At 41.4% G+C, this 19,298-nt stretch overlaps 1 protein-coding gene across 2 annotated transcripts in view; it reads left to right on the top strand.

The window, feature by feature from the left end:
* Nucleotides 1–19,298, top strand: part of CDK7 (cyclin dependent kinase 7) — a 104,878-nt gene that overhangs the window by 7,353 nt on the left and 78,227 nt on the right. For both annotated transcript variants that reach the window (XM_033929745.1, XM_033929736.1), the window contains exons 3-5: nucleotides 9,533–9,566; nucleotides 12,162–12,229; nucleotides 13,570–13,638. In XM_033929745.1, coding sequence (XP_033785636.1) covers nucleotides 9,533–9,566; nucleotides 12,162–12,229; nucleotides 13,570–13,638 — 171 coding nt within the window. The remainder of the gene's footprint in view (nucleotides 1–9,532; nucleotides 9,567–12,161; nucleotides 12,230–13,569; nucleotides 13,639–19,298) is intronic.

Here is a 19,298-nt window from a genome sequence, read left to right as displayed (position 1 = left end):
CCCCCTTTAGGAGGTCATCTCCATCTTTTTTTTACCACTGATGGATGTCAATTACATCCGACCTCTGGGTACTGACCATCATCAGGGATGGATACTCTCTTCATTTCACTCTGGTTCCACCAGAGCTTCCTCCAAGAGAGTATCCTTCCAATCCTTCCCAGACTGCCCTTTGTCTTCAGGAAGCTTAAGCTCTGCTTCATCTCCATGCCATCGAACCAGTTCCTTTGGACCAGCAGAACAGGGGGTTTTACTCCCGTTAATTCCTTGTTCCGAAGAAGACGGGCGATCTGCAGCCCATTCTGGACCTCAGGGCTCAACAAATTTTTGGTCAAAGAAAAATTTTGAATGTTGTCCCTGGCATCTCTTTATCCCCTTCTTGAGCAGAATGACTGGTTATGCTCTCTGGATCTCAAGGAGGCCTATACTCACATTCCCATTCATCCGGCCTCCCATCAATATCTCAGATTTCGGGTGGGGAATCTGCATTATCAATACAGAATGCTGCCCTTCGGCCTGTCTTCCTCTCCCAGAGTGTTCACCAGGTGCCTGGTTGTGGTAGCAGCATGGTCTTCAGGTATTTCCTTACCTCAAAAACTGGCTCATCAAAGATTCAACATCTCAGGGGGTTATTGTAGCAACCCAACGGACTACCTGGTTCCTACAAAGTTTGGAATTCGAAATCAACTTTCCCAAATCCCATCTTCAGCCCTCACAGAATCTACAATTCATCGGAGCTGATCTGGATACTATCCAACTCGGAGCATTCCTTTCACAACAACGTAAGGAAGCTCTTCTTCAACTCTGTCATACAGTGTCTTCACGCTCTTCCTTCTCAGCGAGACACATGAAGGGTACTTCTGGGTTACATGACCTCCACAGTACACGTGACTCCTTTTGCCAGACTTCACCTCAGTATTCCTCAGTGGACCCTGGCATCTCAGTGGACGCAGATTTGCGACCCACTTTCTCGACACATAAGTCACTCCTTCATTGAAGCAGTCTCTCCGTTGGTAGATGCTCTCTTCCAAATCTCTCCAGAGACTTGCTTTTTCAAACGCCCCCCCCCCCCCCCATCAAAAGGTCCTCGCAACAGATTCTTCAACCTACGCTTGGGGTGCTCATCTCGATGGTCTCCGTACCCAAGGCCACTGGACCAGTACGGATCGTCGGTGTCATATCAATCTATTAGAACTCGGAGCGATCCTCAAGGCTCTCAACACTTTCCAACATCTTCTTTATGACCAGGTAGTCCTCATACAGTCCAAGTCGCCATGTATTATATCAACAAACAGGGAGGGACAGGATCTGCCTCCCTTTGCCAAGAAACTCTGAAGATTTGGCACTGGGCAATCCGCCACAACACCTTCCTCAAAGCTGTCTATATCCAAGGGGCAAAAAATAGTTTGGCGGACAACTTGAGTTGTCTTCTGCAACCTCACGAATGGACTCTCCATGCCTCGCCTCTTCATCACATTTTTTCACAGTGGGGAACACCTCAGATAGACCTCTTTGCAGCTCCCCACAACTACAAACTGCCTCAGTTCTGCTCCAGGATATACTCTCCTCATCGCCTCAAAGCAGATACTTTTCTCCTGGAATGGACGAACTTCTTTCTCTATGCATTCCTTCCATTCCCTCTCATTCTCAAAACTCTGATCAAGTTAAAGAATGATCATGCCACCATGATTCTGATTGTTCCTCGGTGGCCAAGACAACCTTGGTACTCCCTTCTACTTCTAACATAGTAACATAGTAGATGACGACAGATAAAGACCCAAATGGTCCATCCAGTCTGCCCAACCTGATTCAATTTAAATTTTTAATTTTTTCTTCTTCGCTATTTCTGGGCAAGAATCCAAAGCTTTACCCTGTACTGTGCTTGGGTTCCAACTACTGAAATCTCTGTTAAGACTTTACTCCAGCCCATCTACACCCTCCCAGCCATTGAAGCCCTCCCCAGCCCATCCTCCACCAAACGGCCATACACAGACACAGACCGTGCAAGTCTGCCCAGTAACTGGCCTAGTTCAATATTTAATATTATTTTCTGAGTCTAAATCCTCTGTGTTCATCCCACACTTCTTTGAACTACAGGACCAGTTTTGTGCTACAGGACCAGTTGAAGGACTCAGCGGGAAACCTTACTTGTTTAAAAGTTCCCCTTTCCTTTGGCTCTGCCATTTTGTTCTTCCCAGAGCAACTGAGGATCCCATCGGGCACTCCACCCCTCACAGATGCTCCAGCGACTGAGCCAGTTAAAAAGCTCAGCACCTAACGACATGCAGCCGTTCGGCACACCATCTAAGGCGCACATCTAAGACGCGCATCCCAATCACCGTCTAAGACGCGCATCCCAATCACCGTCTAAGGCGCAAGCCCCAATCACTTACCACCAACAAACACTTAGAGAAAGATCAACTTTCTAACCCTCAGGAAATCACCTACAACATCACTCCCACCAACCCCCTACCTCCTATCTTTCACAATGAAAGCTATAACACAAACTATCCTACTGATCATCTTGCTCCTAACCAACTGGAAGGCTGCAGCAATTATTTCAACTACAAATAGAATTCACCACCCAGCCAGGAGAACCATTACAGACAGAAACAAACTCTCAAACCTGCATACACCACATTATCACACCAACATGGGGGAGAAGACAAACAAACCCTTCCAGGACTAAACCACACCCCCAACCAAGAGCACTTGTCTATCCAAAAGCAACAAATAGTGTGCAAAGAGAATACACCACACTAACATGTGCCTAAATAAACATCAGAGCTCTAGACCAAAAGACAGAACACATAAAAGACTGGATAAAAACTGAAAATCTAGACTGCCTCTTCCTCACTGAAATCTGGCTAACCTCAGACTCAGACCCCAGGATAACGGAATACAAAGGGATACAAGATAAGTGGTCTGCAGGGAAAAAAAAAGAGGAGGAGGTCTAGCCATATTAGTCAGAGACTCCCTAAACTTAAACATACTAGACAAAAACGTCCACCCCATACATGGATCTAATAGCCTGCCAACTTTCATGCACCACACTAAAAGGATCCCTAACCTGCATTCGCTGCTACATAACACCAAGGAATTGGAACACAGCAAGACCAGAATTCAAAGATTTAATTTACCGAAACTCACTAACGGCGACTTACAATTTAGGAGATCTAAACCTCCATCTCGAAGACCATACCTCTAAGCAAGTAGAAAACCTACTATCTTACCTCAAAGCCTTAACCTACAAGATCTTAGACCCACAAACCACACACGAGAAAGGTCACCAACTAGACATTGCAACCTTCATGACCCAACAGCCAATTCTACCAGAGATTCAAACCTCAAATGTAAAATGGTCCAGATCCATCTGTTCAGACCATTACACATACACCTTCAATATCAACTGGGCCAAAGGCAAAACCAAACCAAAATCCCAAAGCTTAACCTACAAATCACTTACATATATCGATCCCTCCAAATTCTGGAATAAAACAGACGCTACAATCCAAGAATGTGACTCCAAAGACTTCATCTCACAATGGTGCAATATAAGTACAACTACCCTAGACGAGCTAGCCCCAATACAAACAAAAACCAGAATCAGCAGACGATCAGACAAATGGTTTGAAAACAAACTACTCCTACTCAAAAGACAATGCAGATGACTAGAAAGAAAATGGAGAAAAAGTAACCAAAAACACACAAGAGCTGCATGGAAAAAACTAAACCAACAATACAAACTAAAACTAAAAGAATAAAGAAAGACATACTATACAAACCAAATAGGCATAGAAGCCCAAGACACAAAAAAAAAAACTATTCCAATTACTAAAAGAATTCAGACACCAAACCCTACCTAGCCAAAAACAACAACCCTTTCCCTTCAGCCACTCTTTTAGCTGAATACTTTAAAAACAAAATTACAACTGCCAGGACAAACTTTGCAGGAACCCCAACCCACCTAGAAGAGATCATATTGCCCCCCACAGAAAAAGAATCGGCTGCATTAGATAGAACCTGGTCCCACTTCTCCACCATACAATGGTCTGACCTTAACAAACTATAAAAATACAGCCACGCAGCTTGCGACCTCGACCAATGCCCTCCATACCTATTAAAAACCTCCAGCCAAAATTCCGCACTCTCCTCATGCAATGGATACAAGCCATGCTCACAGATGGCCTTTTCTCACAAGTCCTCTCCAAAATCATCGTCACCCTGATCTTAAAAGACCCAAAAGGAACAACAGATCAACCATCCAACTACATACCCATAGCCTCAATTCCACTATATGTCAAGCTAATGGAAGGCCTCATAGTTAAACTCCTCTCCAGCTACCTATAAAACCACAATTTGCTCCACCCAACACAGTCTGGATTCAGAACCAACTTCAGCACTGAGACACTCCTAGGATCCCTTCTGGACACAGCTAGACCTCAGCACAGGCAAAAAAAAAATGCTGATTATTCAACTAGATCTCACCACAGCATTTGACCTGATAGACCACGACATCCTGCTATAAATACTAGATACAATAGGAATCGCAGGCAAAGTACACACATGGTTTCAAGGATTCCTACAATCCAGGACCTACAGAGTAAAGACAAACAAAGAAAAATCAGAACCATGGTCCAACCCCTATGGCATACCCCAAGGATCGCCATTATCCCCAACACTTTTCAATCTCTACATTGCATCCCTCGGCACTTGCCTAGATGAACTAGGCTTAACCTCCTATAGCTATGCAGACGACATCAACATTCTCCTTCCTTTTGATCAGCCAATGCCCACCATGACAGACACACTACATAGAACTCTAGAAACAGTGGCAACATGGATGAAAGACCACAAACTAAAACTGAACCCAGACAAAACAAAATTTATACTTGACAAAAATAAAATCCCAACCATAACAAACCTAGTAATAAACTCTAATCACATACCCCATTCAACCCACTTTAAAACTTCTGGGAATGACGATAGGCAGATGCTGCACCATGCAACCACAAATCAACAAAACAATACAGAAATCATTTGTGGTCATGAGAAACCTAAGGCAAGTTCGAAAATTCTTCGACAAAAAACAATTCCAGCTCATGGTCCAGTCCCTAGTTCTAGGTCTCCTTGACTACTGCAATATCCTATATCTCCCCTGCCCTGCAACAATGATAAAACAACTACAAACAGTACAAAGCACAGCCCTGAGACTAATCTGTTCACTAAGAAAACACGACCACATCACCGAGGTGTACCTAGACTCACACTGGCTCCCAATTCAAGCAAGAATACTACTTAAATTCTATTGTCTATTATTTAAATCCATAAATGGTGACAGCCCAGCCTACTTGAACAACTGCCTAATCCAAACTACCTCAACCAGACACAGGAGAACCCAGACACCATTCACTTATCCTCCAATCAGAGATATCAAATGGAAAAAACTGTACGATGGCCTATTAGCCACACAGACAGCAAAACTAGACCACAAACTCTCAAATCTACTAATCGCGACCCCAGGCTACAAATCTTTCAGAAAAGAAATAAAAATCCATGAAGACTAACACGTATGAAACATTTCAATCCTCTGAAGCATTGTTTTTCAACCGCTGTTCCGCGGCACACTAGTGTGCCGCGAGATGTTGCCTGGTGTGCCGCAGGACCGCCATCAGGGCAGTACTACCAGTTCTGCATTCAGGGGCCCGGAGCTGACAGGGGGCCCGAGGCAGGGGCGCCAGTAGCTCGCCAAGGCAAAGTGAGTCGATCACCCAGGACTCACTTTGTCTTGGCGATCTAATCTATCGAGCTGATAAGTCTTCTTCTCCCCGACGTCAATTCTGCAGTCGGAGAGGAAGTTCGGGCCAGCCAATCGCTGCCTGGCTGGGCGGAACTTCCTCTCCGATTGCAGAATTGACGTCAGGGAGAGCATGCGTCGGCGTCGGCTTTGGGGCCTGTTATCCATTGGTGGGTCCTGTTCCCCGATGGCAGCGGCAGTGGCAGTGGCTTGGGGAACGGCAGGGAGAAAGAAAGAAAGGGGGCAGGCAGGGAAACAGAAGGAAAGAAGAGAAACAGAAAAAAAGAAAGAAAGGTCAGGGAGAGAGGAAGAAAAAGTTGGGGGAGGGAATGAGGTGTGGAGGAGAGAAAGCATACAGGCTGATAGAAGGGAAGAAAGATTGGATGCACAGTCAGAAGAAGAAAGTGCAACCAGAAATCACCAGACAAGGTAGGAAAAATGATTTTATTTTAAATTTAGCAAAGTGGAGGCAGTATTACCACAGTTTTCAAAGGAATTTGCCCAAATAACTTAATAGTTAACTGGGTAAATTCCCAGAGATGAAAACTTCCCTTCACTTACTATGCACAGTTCTGAATTTATATCTGCTATCTATATTTTACAATATGGTCACCTTTTACTAAACCGCAATAGTGGTTTTTAGCGCAGGGAGCCTATGAGCGTCAAGAGCAGCGCTGGGCATTCAGCGCAGTTCCCTGCGCTAAAAACTGCTATTGTGGTTTAATAAAAAGGATGGAGGGTATATTTGTCTATTTTTGTATGCTATAAAAACCAAATACAGAGAGAGACTGAGAGCTGTTGACGAAGAGCTACGTGTGTGTCTTTCTTCGATTCCAGCCAGAATATCAGCTTTGTGTTCAGCCAAACAGGCCCAGGTTTCGCACTGAATAAAGTATTTTATAATTTTTCACTATTCTGTTTACTTAATATTTCATAATAAAGTAATTATAAAATACTTTCTTTGTGTTTATTTGATTCCTATTCAAGAGAATTACTTTATATATAGTCAATATAGGCACAGAGTTAAATTTTTTAACATTTTCTAATGGTGGTGTGCCTCATGATTTTTTTCATGAAATAAGTGTGCCTTTGCCCAAAAAAGGTTGAAAAACACTGCTCTGAAGCAACTCGCTCTACTCTGTAACACCTCTGGATACGTCCAGAAATCCTCTTCTGTAATCCGCCTTGAACCGCAAGGTAATGGCGGAATAAAAATCACTAATGTAATGTAATAACTAAGGACTCCTTTTACTAAGCTGCGATAGCGGTTTTAGCGCGTGCAGAATTGCCCAGTGCGCTAGATGCTAACGCCAGCATTGAGCTGGCGTTAGTTCTAGCCACGTAGCACGTGTTAGTGCGTGCTAAAATTCTGTGCGCGCTAAAAATTCTATCACAACTTAGTAAAAGGAGCCCTAAGTCATTATTGGTAGGGAAAATTACTAATGAAATAAGATTTGACAAGAAATCATGTGATTGAAACTAACCAAAAGGTCATTGCTGAAGTATGCAAGTTATCACTGGATCATAATGGAGCAATTGTAATTCAATTGGAAGATGTACCGACTTTATATCACCTGCAACTACTACATATGAACTTCCAACATCATGACAACTCAGATGTAATCCTTAGCAACTCAAAGAAATGTACAAACTACTTCCTAAATACTTCTAATCTCCAGACAATCCATTTGTAATCTGCCTTGAACCGCAAGGTAATGGCGGATTAGAAATCCCTAATATAATGTAGTGTCATAAACCCAGTAAAATGGCCAGTCACTTGTAATTCAGGGAAATTCTTGGTTGGTATTCTACCAGTTAGTAGAAGATGATTTCAGATCTAATGAGTAATATCTTCTCTCTAATTTGTTGCTCTTCTAGAACAAACTGTTCCAATTTTGCTCCTATTTTTAACCTAATTGAATTTATTATATGGTTAAATCAATAGACATAAAAGAATTCCGAAAAGAAATCAAAACTCATCTCTTCAAAAAACACTTTCCTTCATCTTAACCTCAACATAGCACTAGAAATTACACACACGAACACCCCTCCATAAATATACCTAAACATTGTACAACTCACTTCATCAACCTACGATTTATCTACTACGTGCTCCAAATTTCTCCTGGAAACATCCAGACTAACAATTGTAACTTGATACATTCCTGATTCTATGTACTGTAATATTCCTGAATTTGTCCAGTCTCTTAAATTGTAATCCGCTTAGAACCGCAAGGCACAAGCGGAATAGAAATCTGTAATGTAATGTAATGTAATGTAATACATTATATGCTACTGACCTTCAAAACTAGAGCTTCTGGCCAGCCAGAATTTATTAACAGACTCTTGATTCCACATTCTTCTCAGTGTTTTCTCAGATCATCTAATCAAAACTTACTCTCAATTCCCTCACTAAGAGACATTAATACCATGAGAACTAATATATTTTCCGTAACTATCCCTACGCTTTGGAACTCAGCTCCCAGTCACTTAAGAGAGATTACATCCTTAAGACACTTTCAGATCTAGCCTAAAAACATTCCTGTTCAAAGATGCCTTTGAATTTTGATCGTCCTTTTAAGGATGTTTTTACATTTGTTAGACCTGCCCTTAAGCCGGTCTCTCAGTTTTCCCTGCCTTTTGTTTTTTCCCATTTTGTTCTTTTCTGTCCAAATTTTGTAGTTCCTCCCCTTTGCCATTTGTACCAGTCAGTCATGTTTCATGTTTAACTGTTGTCAGTTTTGATGTACAACTCATTTTTATATGTCCTTTGTATTTTTAACTATGTAAAACTGCCTTGAACACTGATAAGGTGGTATATCAAATTTTGATAAACTTGAAACTTGCATTGTATCTTCTAATATAATAAAATGGTAAGCCGCGCATGCGCACTTCCTAAGCGTGGGTCCGTTTTCTGTGAGCTGCAGCTAGGAACTGCGCATGCGCGGCTCACCCCCTGCCCTCTCCATCGCCTCCCGCCTCCAGCAGCGTGACAGTTTTCAAAGAGGCGCGGGATTCTTTCAACGCGGAACCACCAGCCGTTAAAGCTCCTGGCGCTGACTCCTGACGGTGGAGGAGAGGCAAGGTAGAAGAAGATTTCCGCTGCCCGGCACCCAAGTCCTTTGCCGACCCCCCTTCCCTTACCGTGACCCCGACTGGCGATTTAAGCAGCGTGTGAAGAGTGCTGGACACGCTGCTTGAATCGCCATGTGTAGTCGGACCCGTGGGAAGGGAAGGGAAGGGGGGGGCCGCCAAAGGACTTGGGCCCGCGTTTGTAGTCGCTACTGTGGGAAGGGAAAGGGGTAGAGGAAACAATAACGCTGCTGCACAGGGAACTGGTGTGGGGGGAGAGAATGTTGCTTTGGACAGACAGACAGAGGGAGGAAGAGACACAGAAAGACACAGGGGCTGGTGCACAGGGAACTGGTGTGGGGGGAGGGAAAGGTGCTGCTGGACAGGGGGGAGGGAAAACAAAGGGAGAAGGGCTGCTGATGCATAAGGAGAGCTGTGAAGGGGTGGTGGTGGACACAGGGGAGGTAAAAGGAAGGGAGAATGGACAGGGGGAGCAGGCAAGGGGTGGTGATGGACAGCCAAGGAAAAAGAAAGAAAGAAAGCGGCTAAGGAGAGAGAGAGAGAAAAAGAAATAAAGAGAGACACACACACATATATTCTAGCACCCGTTAATGTAACGGGCTATAAGACTAGTTTTATATAATAATGTATTGTATTTTTTTGCAGATTAAACTTGGCCACAGATCAGAAGCTAAAGATGGTAAGTATTAATGAACATTAGTTTCCATTTTCTGTTAAACTAGTCCATCTGATGGGGCTTTGTCCCCCATGCTAGCAGATAGAGCCAGACAACAATGACCAGTAATGTTATCACCATTTCAAGATGAGGTACAGCCCTTGAACTTTCCAGTGTGAGAAACAACAATCTCTTCTTGGATGAACTCAGGATGGACTCTGATGTGAAACAGCAAATAGTTTTATTTTACTCTCTTGCGAGAAAGGGTGTCATACACATAGAGTAGGCTTCAGCTTTGCATTATATAGTTTATTTTTTCATTCTGGTCCCTCCTGTCTACGTGTCTATTGGTCAGGGTAGAGATAGCTCACATCCTTAGACAACCTATCAACTGTCACCTGCTGTATTTCCTTTTTCCTTCTCCCACTACTCCTGCTCTTCCCCAACTTCCGGCGACCCTAACCTTATTTACTTTCACCCATATATGGTTTCATGTCCTTCAATTAGCTACTGTATATTCTAGCAGAGTCTGTTCTATAGTTGCTGAGACAGCGTGTTCTCAAACAGCTGCAAGAAATGTCTTATCTCCCTCTTGCTTGTTTCTCAGGCAGCCTGTCAGTTCTTTCTCCCCCCCTCTCATCTCCCCTTCTTCCTCTCACATACTGTTCCTGCATGCATCTGCAACAATTGACACCAGAATATTAGAAAAAGTATTATAAAGAGTTCCCTTCTCACACCAGTATTTCTCTGCTTTTGGCAGATAGTGCAGAAAGACTAGAACAGCAGGATGTTTCAAAGTAAGCCTGACTCCTTGGGATGCAGGTTACAGCCTGCAACACTGTGGTTGATTCTCTTTGTCAGTATGAGCTCTCAGGAACTGATCCATAGATGATGGACCTTTATCCTGAATGAGTTTGGAGAGCTTTTTGTTCCTCAGTTCAAGTCTTGACTCGTAGATCTTGACACAGTGCAGCTATATGGCAACGGAGTGAGAGTTCTAGCTCTCCTTTGTGTTTTGGCAGTAATACCCTTCTTCAGTGTTAGATTTCCCAAATGCAATGCTCAAAACTGAGCACTGGAGCATAAGGTTAGTAGCAGTATGATTCTTGGATGTAAGCTGTTGCCAAATCCTCCTTTTACAATTAAAAGGTCAGTAGCTGTCACTCTGAGCATAGGGTATATTGGGGCCTAGTGTTCATCCCACCTGGGCTCTTTAGAGTTTTAGTACATCCCACTTCATCTTGGCTGGTTTAGCAAGATGATGAAGGTGAAATTTGTTTGTATTTGTTAATTTCCTTTCTTTTTCTTCAGACCTGCTAGACTAGTCTAAATCATCTTGGGAAGACTCTGGCTGGATTTATTTTCTTGGTATAGCCTTTTCAGATCCAGGAGACTTTCTCCTGGAAAAAACCCCATCAAAAACCTCTCGAGAGCCTTTTTCTGGACTTCTCTATCAAACTACTGTATACCAATAATACCAGGATTGTTGATTTCGCTATGATGCTGTTTTGCAATTGATGCATAGTTTATAGTTTATTTAATTTTTGATTAAACGCTTTTTCGTTTCTTCAAAGCGTTGTACAGAATATAAAATAACATTACAGCAAAAAATGTAACATTTAGAACAAACTTTCTATAAACTACATGACTGACTACAGAACGTATAGGTAATTATGGACTGGCAAGCAATAAACACAAATGGGAAAGGGGGAAAGAAATACAATTGGTAAAGTAAATGGAAGAAACATTTAAGGTGAACACAAAAGGGATTGGGGAAGGGGCATGAATTAAAAGCAGATATTATTTAATCTCTGAAATGAACCCTTTTTTTTTTTTTTCAGTTAAAAGCATCATTAAAAAGAAAACATTTTAAGTTGCTTTTAAATTTTTTAAAGTTTTTTTCCATTTTTAAATAAAGCGGAAGAGCGTTCCAGATTGTAGGGGCCGTAACTGAAAAAATTGAGGTACATCGTGTGCCAATATTTTTTAGGGAAGGAATATTGAGGTTAAATTGAGATATGGACCTTAGGGATCTTGGTGGGTCATATGGAATCAGTAATCTATCTATGAAAGCTGGGGCATTTGACTGCAAAGTTCCGAATGTTAAAAGGGTGATTTTATATGTTACTCTTTGTGAGACTGCCAACCAGTGGGCATTTTGAAGAAGAGGGGTTACATGATCATATTTCTTTGCTCCCGAAATTATCTTAATGGCCGTATTTTGAATCAGCTGCAGACGTTTTAAGTCCTTATGATAAATTCCTTTTAAAAGTGAGTTACAATAATCTAATTTTGATATAACGAGTGAATGTATCAGAATATTGAGGGAACTAATGTCGAGAAGACTAATGCATCCATTGCCTTTCAGCAATTAAAATTTTAATTTCATATTTAAATAATTTTATAGCAACTCAATTCTGTTCTTCAAACTATTGGTTTGCACTCTAGTTCATTCTATTTGCATCTGTATGCTGTTCTTTTGTGCCTATCTCATTATGCTGTGCTAATAAAAATGATTTATATATAAATAAGCCACGCAAGCACACATTCAAAAAGCTGAATGACTTGTCTGCTGTGAGGTTTCTGGAAGCGATCTCTGAGAAATTGTTTTTATTTCAGGTATAAACAGAACTGCGCTGAGGGAAATAAAATTATTGCAGGAACTAAGCCATCCAAACATTATTGGTGTAAGTCTGACCTAAAATTCTTACTTGTAGAAATTAAGTACTCTTGATCACATGCTTTATACATGCGCTGAGGTTCGCTCTTTTTGGTCTCGTATTTGGGTCACCGTTCAATCTATTACATCCTGCTCAGCTGATATCTCCATGGTCATTATAATTCTTCGATCTCAACACCCTTGCTTTGCTATTTCACAATGTCCAAACAAAATTATTGACACCATGTTTGTGACTGCTCTTATGCACATTTTGAAAAACTGGAAGTCACCTTCCTTACTGGATCATACCTTTTGGTGGAATTCTCTTAGCATGTATCATAAATATGAATCATATGCATATGAAAAGAAATGTCTATCTAGGCTTTCTTCACAGTTGGCATGTCCTAAGTCACCTTGGTCATTTCTTGATATGTATGTTCACTCTGCCGGATAGACACTCCTGTCTTTCTTTTCCCTTTTTTCCTTCCTTCTCTCTTTCTTTCTTCTTTCCCTTTCCTTTTCTCTTCTTCTTCTTCCTTTCTTCTCTGAGCTTCATAGCAGTTTTATTGTTCTAGTTCATTTATAATGCCTTACAGTTCTTGGTACTTTATTGAACTGAATGTATATGTTGTACAGCTTGTTTTTTGTTGATTATTATTTATTTATTCAGATGAATTAAGGCATTTGTTCATTGCTTTTTATACTTACGCTGCCTTTTGTACTTTTAAAATATTCAATAAAGAAATTGAACTAAAAAAAAAAAAAAGAAATTAAGCAAATCTTGATTCTAGATAAATGTGTTCAAAAGTGTCAGGAGGTTTTAGTAAGTTTGTTTTTTTATAAAGCTAGTGATTTCTCAGATATTTTGCATATTAGCTACCATGGAAACTGTTTGCCTATTATGCAAATAATGAGGGACCAAGAGAAATTTTTTTAATGATATTGAGTAAACATTCTTTTTTTTTTTTAATTCTTTATTCATTTTCAAACTTACAATAAGTGTGATAAAATGTCCAAACAAATTAACAATATCTATATCACTTAATAATCATCAATGGTAACAGTGCTAAATACTTAACTCCCACCTTTCCCCCCTTACCTATCAAATAATCAATACTTATACAATACATAACTATAAAATTCCCTCCCCCCCTTCATTTCTGGCAATACAGCGAGGTAGTTTCAATAAATTTCAAGATGTTTGGGAGCCATTAATAAAGTATTGTACTGATTAGATGAAATTTTCTTTTCCCTTAAATTTACAAGTTCAATTGTTGGGTAAACATTCTTATAAAGATTCTCATGCACTAGTACATTGGCTTCATAATTATTTGTGTTTTCACTTGGGATCTTATTTTTGTCTTGTAGCTTCTTGATGCTTTCGGACACAGATCAAACATTAGCTTGGTTTTTGATTTTATGGAAACAGATCTAGAGGTAAGACATCTTGAACTAGGTTAGGACGATCAAAAGAGTAAATTCATTGTTTTATGGGTTTTGTTATAAAACACTCACTAATTCCTACTGTGTGCTTTGCTAAGTCTTGGATAAAGACATAGGGCTCCTTTTACAAAGGTGGACTAGGGCCTTAACGTGCGCAATAGCGCATGTTAAATTCCCGAGCGCGCTAGCCACTACCGCCTCCTTTTTAGGAGGTGGTAGATTTTCTGCTACCACGCAGTAATTTTGTGCGTGCGCTAAAAACCCTAGCGCGCCTTCGTTAAAGGAGACCATAGTAACTGAACACAAGACTAGTTGGCTTAGCCTATCTGTGCAGTAATCATTACCTGCTGCATAGATATATCCAAGCTATAGAAGCATGACTCTTTACAGCCATGCTTCTTAACCCAGTCCTCGGGGCACACCAAGCCAGATGTGTTTTCAGGATATCCGCATGAGAGAAATTTGTATAATAACATAGTAAATGATGGCATATAAAGACTTGAATGGTCCATCCATTCTGTCCAGTAGTTACACTCATTAAATTCATTATTAAATTGAACCATCTTTTTTCTTTGATATTACTGGGTTATAGACTGTAGAAGTCTGCCTGGTACTGTCCTTAGGTTCCAGCTATTGGAGTTTCTGTCAAAGCTCACTCTAGCCTAACTGATGCATTGCCTCTTCATTTTGTAAACTCTTTCATGCATAATTGTTGTGAATATCCTAAAAACCAGACTGGGCTGAGTGTGCCCCGAGGATTGAGTTGAGAAGCACTGCCTTATAGAATATCACTGTTTTGTCAGTCAGTTTTTGTTTGTTTTCTCATTAGCTCTCCAGGACAGTAGAGTTTTCATCTTCAGTCTAATCTAAACCCCGCTCCCAATCATGTTTTACCATTATGTTCCAGTCTGTCTAACCAGCCTTCAAGTTCAATGTGACCATCTTGAATAGTATGTAGCCACCTATCAACCTGTCAGCATAAATACTATTTTCGTATGCAAACACCATACGATTCTTTAAGGATGGGTTAAGCACCTCAAATCACAAGTTGCTTGCAGAAGACATCAATCATTTTCTTCTCTTTGCCCCCTTGTCTCTCTGGGCAGCGTCCCCTCTCCTCAGTCTTAACTTCTGCAAGTGAGTTGAGAAGATGTTTTTTCATTTGCTCTGCACTAGATTTTTTATTTTCAGGATTTAATCCAATATTGTTTTAGGCTTCTCTATGCTAAGAGGTTCCCAGTAATCCTGGGATAGCTCTGCCTGGGAGAAGGGGCAGACACTGGGATCTGTAGCCAGGAGAGTCACACTTTTAAAAAGAGCATCTGCCTGCTCTGGGTTAGGTTCCATGGGAGTAGTGCTTGTTCCTGTAGTGTCAGGTACTTAAGCGCAGGCTGATTTGACCCTGTGACTGGCCAGAAGGCTTGGTGGATGTTGGCTGTGTCCTCCGTCCCTGAAGAGAGCATGAGGGGTCGAGGGTGTGTCAGCCAGTTAGCTCTCAGAGGAGTTTACCTCCACAAAGCGATGTCTCGCTGCATTTGGTAGAGCTGCAGGAACCGGAGGCCCAGTTGGAAAAGGACTAGGATGATCTGGTGTCGTATTCAATTATGCTGCTCTCCTGCCATGTGTCCTCCTTGGAAGTTCTAGTTCTCAGTTTGGTGCAGATGACCAGGAGTCTGTGACAGCCCTAGATCAGGGAGAGGATCCAACGATGTGTAGGCTATTTATGCTGACAGATTTAACAGTGGTTATTATATTTTCTCTCTGGGAGTTAGATTTAGAGTCCCCTCAGGTTTCTGCTGCCCAGCTCTCATTGTTAAGCGGTACCAAGTCACAGTCCACATGCTTCCCTTCACACTCAGTACACTCGGAGATTACCAGGATAATGGAGCATTGGGAGACGCCAGAAGGTCCTCTGACGGGGGCCAGGGCAATGATGAAATTGTATCCCTTGGCTTCTGATTTCCAGCAGCTATTCACTCCACCTAAGGTGGATTCTTTGGTGGCTCAAGTTAACTAAAAGAACTTCTCTACCTAGAACATTAAACAAAAAAATGGGACACATACTAATCACTCCAATCCCTAAAGATCAGAAAACCTCTTCAGCACTGACATCCAATTTCAGACCCATAGCAAGCATTCCCCTTTTCACAAAGATATAGGAAGGATTGGTCAACCTTCAACTAGTAAACTACCAGGACAAATTTAACATCCTTTGTGAACACCAATCAGGATTCAGGAAAGGTACAACACAGAAACTGTCTTAGCCTCCTTACCGAATCACCTCTATGATCTCTTTAGCAAAGGCAAAAGCACACTGATTCTACAATTAGACCTCAGCAGCGCGTTCGACCTGGTAGACCATGAAATCATGCTACTGTGCCTTGAAGTAATGGGAATTTCTGGAAAGGAAAAGAAATGGTTCCAAGAATTCCTAACAAACAGATCCTACCGAGTAATCAGCAATGGAAACTACTCCAAACCATGGAAAAACCCGTCAGGTGTGCCTCAAGGCTCCCCCCTATCGCCCACCCTTTTCAATATCTATATCGCCTCCTTAGGTCACCTCCTACAAAAACTAAACTTAATACAATACATTTACGCAGACGACATATCCATTCTAATCCCCTTAAACGACATCACAAAAGAAATTGTAGACAACCTCTCAAACATAATGACTGAAATCGATAAATGGACCACCAATTTCAAACTGAAACTAAACGCAGAGAAAACAAAAGTCTTTCTGACTAGTCCTAACGACAAAATTACGAGAACATCGATAAAAATAAACAATCACGAATACCCAATATCCAAAAACATAAAAATACTTGGTATCACTCTAGACACACACCTAACTATGACTGACCACACAAACTCACTAGTGAAAAAATGTTTTTACACGCTATGGAAACTAAGGACCATAAAAAAATACTTTGACCCAACATCATTCAGGTTGCTGGTACAGGCGCTGATGCTATCCATTCTTGACTACTGCAACATCATCTACCTGGATATCCCACAAAAAACAATAAAAAAACTGAGATTAATACAAAACACTGCCGTTCGCCTAATTTTCGGACTAAGAAAAAACGACCACATCAGCCCCTACTATAAAAAGCTGCATTGGCTACCAATAGAAGCGCGAATATTATTCAAATTTGCTTGCACCTGTTTCAGGCAAGCCTGGGGACTAGCACCTTCTTACCTGCAAACTCACTTCATCCTACACAACCCCACACGAGCAACCAGAAATAAAAACATCTTTGCATACCCAAAGATTACAGGCTGCAGATACAAATCATTCCTGGATAGAACCTTTAAGTTCCAAGTGAACAGACAGCAAGTTTGGCTGAAAAACTACATAAATGAACCCAATCTGACTTACAGTGCATTCCGAAAATCAATCAAAACCGCCCTTTTCGCCAAATTCATTGACTAAAACTGTCCCCTCCCTCACTTCCCACCTGTAAACACCTTTTCTTTCTCTCAAGAAGCTCCTTTCATGTATTCAGGTATTCTCTATCCATAGAACTCCAATTAATATGTAAGTACTAAAGTATTCAGGTATTCATTACCCATAGACCTCCAATTAGTACGTAAGTTTCCCATTTAGACTCATTGTATTGTATTGTATGTAGACTTATTGTATTGTATTAAGACCTTTTGTTATTCGCTGAATGTCCAGCCTTCTTACAATGTAAATCGCCTAGAAGTCGCCTGACTATGGCGGTATAGAAAAATAAAGTTATTATTATTATTATAGTGAAGGTGGAGTAGTCCTGAAGGATTCTCAGGATCGTAGGGTGGACTTAGTCCTCAAAAGGCAGTTTGAGGCATTGTCATTAGACCTTAAAGCTGTGGCCCGGCTTCCTTTGTGGTGCGGGCCTGCCATAACATACTATGCCAGAGTCTAGCTGCAGAAAGGGTGGGGTGCCCTCTTGTGATACTGGCCAGGGTGGACTATGTAGCGGACTCTATTTATGACATGCTCAGGGTCATGAGTAAAGTGTCAGTGTATTCAGTTTCTGCCCGCAGAATGCTCTTTATCGGGCAGTAGGTGAGAGATTCAGCATTTAAAGCCACCTTGAACAGGCTCCCTTTTAAGGAGCAGATGCTTTGGAAAGGATTGGACAACTTGATGACCAGTGTGATGGATCATAGTCCCAAGTCTTTGCTGGACAGTTCAGTCATGGTTCTTTTTGCAGTTACAGAAAACCACGTTATGGGTCTGCGAGATTCCAAAAGTCCTTTCAAGGCTCTAGACCAGGGGTAGGGAATATGGATTGAAAGCAGTGCATGCAAATAGATCTCATGCATATTCATTGGGTAAATCCTGAAAATCCGACTGGAATACTGCTCTCAAGGACTAGAGTTCCCTATCCCTGCTCTAGACAGAGGTTTGGGGGGCTCCAGAAGAGCTTCGACATCCAACTAACTCTGCCACAAATTCTAAAAGTCCCAATGATGCCAGGACATAGGAGGGAGTCTCTTGGACTTCTGAGAGACTTGGGTGCAGATTTCAACAGATCAGTGGGTACTGGACATCATTCGAGAGGGTTACAAACTTGAATTCTGTTATCTGCTAAACTAATCTAAACCTAAAGTTTATATACCACATCCTCTCCATAGAGATAGAGCTTGGCATGGTTTACAGGAACTTTAAAATAAGGAAGGAAAAACATAATAAGAATTAGTGATTATAAAGAGGGTAGAGAGATTAACATTTTTGAGAATAGCCAAGTTTTCAGATGCTTTCGGAATAATTGGAGGGAGCCCAGATTCCGCAGCAGGGCAAGAAGGTTATTCCAAAGCTCAGTGAATTTGAAGAAAAGAGATTTCCCTAATTTTCCCAGATAGATGACGCCTTTTAGCAAGGGGAAAGATAGTTCAAGTTTTTGGGTGGAAATGGTAGTGTCAGGTCTTGAAGAATTCCAGGATAGTGGAATTAGGGGAGGAAGAGTGCCATGTAGGATCTTGAATGTTAGGCAGGCACATTTAAAGTGCACCCTAGAAATTACTGGAAGCCAGTGAAGTTTTGACAGAAGCAGGGAAACATGATCAAATTTACTTTTTAGCCTTAGTGTTCTGGATCCACTGAAGTCTTTAAAGACTTCTTGGTTAGTCAAGTCTGGAAAGAATAATAGATTGTACAAGGACAGCAAACTGTTGTTGGTGGAAGCAGTATCTCACTTTTCTCAACATGTGAAGACTAAAGAAACATTTTTTTATCAGAAAGTTGAGATGGTCATTAAAAGAAAGTGTAGAATCAAAAGAACATAAGAAAATGGGAAGACAAGAAAGTACCTAGGAAGTGGTCAGACCAGGGGACATGTTCCCAATGAACACCTGTGGCTAAAGTTTTGTAATCAGTAAGGTCAAGGAAAGTGGTGATATCCAGAGCATGCCTCTTTTCATTGGTTGGGGAAGACTCAGGCGAGGGAAAGCCCAGAGGCACTGACTTCAAATGCATGCGAGATTTCGTCCATCAGGCACTGCAAAACCAAACTGTGACTGACAATGTGGAGGCTATGTGGTCAACCTTGAAATCTACCCTACATGTAACAACAAACCGCTACATAAAATCGGTAAGCAAACGGCGAAGAAACAATAGACCCCAATGGCTCGCCACAGAGATCTCAGACCTCGTTAAAGGTAAG

This window comes from Geotrypetes seraphini, chromosome 1, assembly GCF_902459505.1.
Source record: "Geotrypetes seraphini chromosome 1, aGeoSer1.1, whole genome shotgun sequence".
NCBI classification, from domain to species: Eukaryota; Metazoa; Chordata; class Amphibia; order Gymnophiona; family Dermophiidae; genus Geotrypetes; species Geotrypetes seraphini.
This window is presented reverse-complemented; position numbering and strand designations above follow the sequence as displayed.